Source organism: Ruditapes philippinarum, unplaced genomic scaffold (assembly GCF_026571515.1).
Source record: "Ruditapes philippinarum isolate M1 unplaced genomic scaffold, ASM2657151v2 ctg22320_1_1_1_1, whole genome shotgun sequence".
Classification (NCBI taxonomy): domain Eukaryota; kingdom Metazoa; phylum Mollusca; class Bivalvia; order Venerida; family Veneridae; genus Ruditapes; species Ruditapes philippinarum.
In genome coordinates this window covers 1,809-6,373 of record NW_026867138.1, presented here as the reverse complement: position 1 = coordinate 6,373, position 4,565 = coordinate 1,809, and the positions used below count along the sequence as shown (strand labels likewise).

At 35.4% G+C, this 4,565-nt stretch overlaps 1 protein-coding gene across 1 annotated transcript; it reads left to right on the top strand.

Annotated features, from left to right (window-relative positions):
* Nucleotides 1–1,863: 1,863 nt before the first annotated feature.
* Nucleotides 1,864–4,332, top strand: LOC132734970 (uncharacterized; the record flags this gene model as incomplete). Its single annotated transcript, XM_060721878.1, is given in 3 exon segments — nt 1,864–2,011; nt 3,113–3,212; nt 4,224–4,332. Coding segments are annotated over 3 exon segments (314 nt in total), but the record flags the coding sequence as incomplete, so codon positions are not given.
* Nucleotides 4,333–4,565: the final 233 nt, after the last annotated feature.

Below are 4,565 nucleotides of genomic sequence, written 5' to 3'. Positions count from 1 at the left end.
ATTATCATTATTATTTAAATCCTACTAAATCGTGTTCTTAATAGTACATGTAATTAAATTTTTGCAGTTTGATTCTGATTTTCTAATTAAAAGGTGTGAACATATGTTAGTAGTGATGTCCACATTTCAAAAATATAAGCAACTCTTTTGAAAAGTAAATTGTTTACATGTCTGTCAACGTACGTATGATGCTTCGTGGTATTCATTTACATCGTAATCGTAGCCTAATATTAACTGCATGCAAAACATTTTTATTGGCTGCTCAAAAATCTCATTTGCATAATTTATTCACACAATTGCTGGTTCTTACTACTTATGACTAATACTGTGCATTATCCATTTTTAATTGTTCCTAATTTGCACCAAATGTCCTGTCACACTGTGTACTAACGATTTTTATTGCTCCTTGTACGCCTCTGGTGCCGACAGAACCTTTTGATCATGCACAATGTTGCCCTGATTGGTTTTAATCAACCCTTGTCAATATTCTTATGACGAAATAGACATTTTTTTTTACGCTTCATCATTTTGAACTGAATGACCTTAGGGGAAATTAAGTTCCCGCACCTGTCAAGTTATAGCTGTAAATTACAGCATTTCATACAAAAGCAACACATTTTTTCAGTTTACAATTATCATTTTGAATATTAAGTAGATTTATGATTTTTTTTTTATTGGATTAAATTTACGGTAGTAGAAATGGGCTATCTGTCGGGGAAAGGAATTTGGTAAGTAGATAACGAAGAAAAAGCTTTAGGGAACTGGATAAACCCTAGAATAGCGTAATTATAGGGGAATGGGCAACCTGTTGCTGTTGGTACCAGTTTTGACTGGGTGCCTAAATAACCTAACGGGAACAGTTTTGTTTTCATACGATATTAGGTCTAGCTGCCGATTTCTTGCGCCATTTTATTTTTTAGCGTCAATGTCGGAAAATCGAGTCCTCAGGAAATAATCTGCATATTGGATTTAGTTGATATTTACCGCTGAGAAAAAAAGATACATGACTGGCGATGTACCCTATTCAGACCAGCTTGTCTAGCGAAAATTAAGTACCAAAATAAAAGGATATATCGTCAATTTGAAAAGTTTCTCAAAGTACCCAAATTAAATTGATGGTTTATCTTTTGAAAACTAAGCAGTCATTGCTTAAATCATGTGGTGGGATCATCAGCAAGCTTGAAAATACCGCGGCGTCTTCAATTAATTAATTTAAAGCAATTCAGTTCCATAGATGTTTTTCATAAATAATAAATAATGTGCGCAATAAAATTAATAAGGTTTTCGTCAAGATATATTTCAGTTGTACCAGCGTGTACACCTATACCGGAAGTGGGCTATAAAACACGTCACCCAATCTCGGTCTCGTCTGTCTCGCGAGAATGACAGAACGCCAAAAATGGCGGCGCAGCCCATGAACTTATTCTCAAGTAAAAAAATAGTGTCTTAAAACACGAATTTCTCACTTAGAAGGTTGATGTCAACAAAAAAACTGTCATGGTACCTCTTTTTTAATGATGAATATTTATATTAGACAGACATCAATCCATCCATTCCTATTCCTTTAATATAATCCTGCAAGGTCACATTAAAAACTTTTTAATTCATCAAAAATGACATTACATCAACATCTAATAAAAACACTTTATATCTGATGTTCAAAATCTACAGTAGGTCGCGTCTAATTCCGTACATGAACGTGCTACTGATACGGTACGGAACGGGACAGCCCATAGCCTTTAAATCTCGGTTTTCTAAACGCTTTAGAAAAGCGGCTAATGAGACAGATGATATTTTTAAGTTGTAAAAAGCCCATTAATTTAATAATTAGTTCTTTGCAATATAATATGTCAATCATTTGAGACGTAGTTTTACTGATGATGTCAATGGCCTGTTGAAAACTCGAATGAATCCAGGTGTAGAAATAATAGATTTCACTAGACCAGATGGCAGCAGGAAAAATCTGTTTATAACCAATATTCCAGGTGTTCTACATGAAGATGATGTCGTGGTAAATCAGTTACCTTTTAATCTATCCCCTACTTTTTCTTCAAAATGATATGTTTATTGTTACAGTTACAATGGCACTCTAACATAAGAGTCCTATAACATATAAGACGTTTCCATTAGTACTACGTACACTCCAACGTCTTGGCGCATCTGTGTCCGAGTGGTTAAGGTCGGTGACTTCAAACCACTTGCCCCTCACCGCTGTGGGTTCGAATCCCTACAGGGACTTTGGATTCTTTCATGTGAGGAAGCTATCCAGCTAGCTTACGGAACGTCAGTGGTTCTACTCATGTGCCCGTTCGTGCCTGAAATAATGCACGGAAGTGCACCTGATGTCTTCCTCCACCAGTAAAAGCTGGAACGTCGTGATATGACCTATACTGTGTTGATGTGACGTGAAACCCAATCAAACAAACAAACAAACTCCAATGTCTTATCGACTCAATCATTAGTTCCTTTAGATAAACATCCAGCAAAATCATAAGTTCCTTTAGGAAAATGTTAAGCAATTTTGAAATGCAACATAATCCGTCATAGTTTACAAAAAAAACAATATTATGAGTCAAAAGATATGCAGACTGTAAGTTTAAACATTCTTGCATAAATGTGCAACAAAAAAATAAGAGAAATTAATTTCGTCTACAGTATATTAGGATTTGTATTAACCACTGGTAATATGACCAAATGTACATGTATATAGCGGTGAAAGTAGAATAGATTGTATTGGATTGGATATACTTGCAATCGAAGGTGAGTCATTTCATTTGTTGCACATTCATGCAGAAAGGTCTAATTATTTTCTTGGTAGCAACTGTATTATTATAAACCAGAATGCAACTAGACTATGCATGTGAAGTCCACTGCCCCCATAGTCAAACTCAAATTGATCAGATAAAATCGGTGTAAAGAAGAGGTGTGTGTCTGTGGGAACAAATCTGTCTTTGGACACACATCCCGTGTTTCCCAGTTGCCTGTGTCACTTAAATGGCACCAACTAGATAATAGTATATGTTAAACATATCAACTGTAGGCTCTCCATGATGTACAAAATCACTCATGATATAGTCGCCATCCCAATAGAATGTTATTTTATATATTTTAGATTGAACTACGGAAGATTTTTGATCCATTTGGATTGGTGTATGGCGCACAAGTTTATCCAACACAATGGAAAACTGGACATAAAGCTGATAATACTGCTGGTAATATGTTTACTTGTGTACTGTTTACTTATAATGTACACTGTACCAGCATTTAAGTGCATTTCACCAGTAAGTTTGAAAGACCTTAAGAGCAAAAAAATTTAGAACTTTTTAGCTCGCCTGAGCTAGCTCAGGGTGAGCTTTAAGGATTGTTGAATATCCGTCGACATTTAGTTTGTTAACACTCTAGTGGTCACATTTTTGCCTCAATCATCATCAAACTTGGTCAGGATGCTTGTCTATGTAATTGCTCAGATGAGTTAGAACATGGGTCATCTTGGATGAAAAACTAGGTACTGAAAATAGAAAAATCTTGTTAACCCCCTAGTGGCTACTATGTTGGTCCAAATATCCAGGAAATTGGTCAGAAAGGTTGTTTTGGTGATTTCTAAGTCAAGTATGAATATGGGTCATTTGTTGTCAAAAACTAGGCCACACAGCCCAAATAAAATGGGATTGAGCCTTTATGATCAGGTAAGCGATATAATGACCATCATGGCCCTCTTGTTAAATTCTTTTTAGTTGACAAAATGGTTCTGCATTTGGGCAATAACTAAGTTTGCTACTACCTGCAATCATAACATGTTTTGATATTTCACATCAGTTAAGATCTAGGTCATCCTGCATTACTTCATACTGGTGTATTATTATAAGTATTGTTACAAAATCCATAAAATAAAATCAGCTACATGTATATACAATTTCGTTTAAACAAATTTCTGTTAGAAGTAATAAGCTTAATGAAACACTCTCAAAACCATTCCTGGAACCAACCAGTACTAAGCAATTTGTGTTAAGTTTCTTGCTCAAGGACCATAAAAACTTGCCCCTGATGCCTGAAGGCGCTAGAACCTACTAGCCAGCAATCTGTAGGTTACTAGTTTGACCTGTTCACCACTTGGCCATGCCGCCACTCCATTTCAGGTTCATAGTAGTGCATATATATGACAAAAGATCTGCAGGTTAACAAAGTGTTTGTTGTTTTTTAATATTTTTATTATATCATTTTAGGAGAGACAACTAGTGGTTACTATGCCTTTGTGACATTTTACTCTGCTAATGCTGCAACAAAGGCTAAAGATGAACTTAAAGGAGTGGTGATATTAGGTGATCAAGAATGCAAGGTAAAAGATTTGGTTATGTCAATCAGTTTACTTATAAACCATTCTTATTGCGTAGATCACTACATCATATTGGTTTATACAGAATTTATTTTAGTTCAATTGTGTAGGAACCTATAAGCTTAAAGACACACTTTCGAATCTGTTCCTGGAACCAACCAGTTCTGAGCAAAGAGTGTAAAGTTTCTTACTCAAGGAAACAATGACTTGCCCTTGACGGGATTTGAACCCA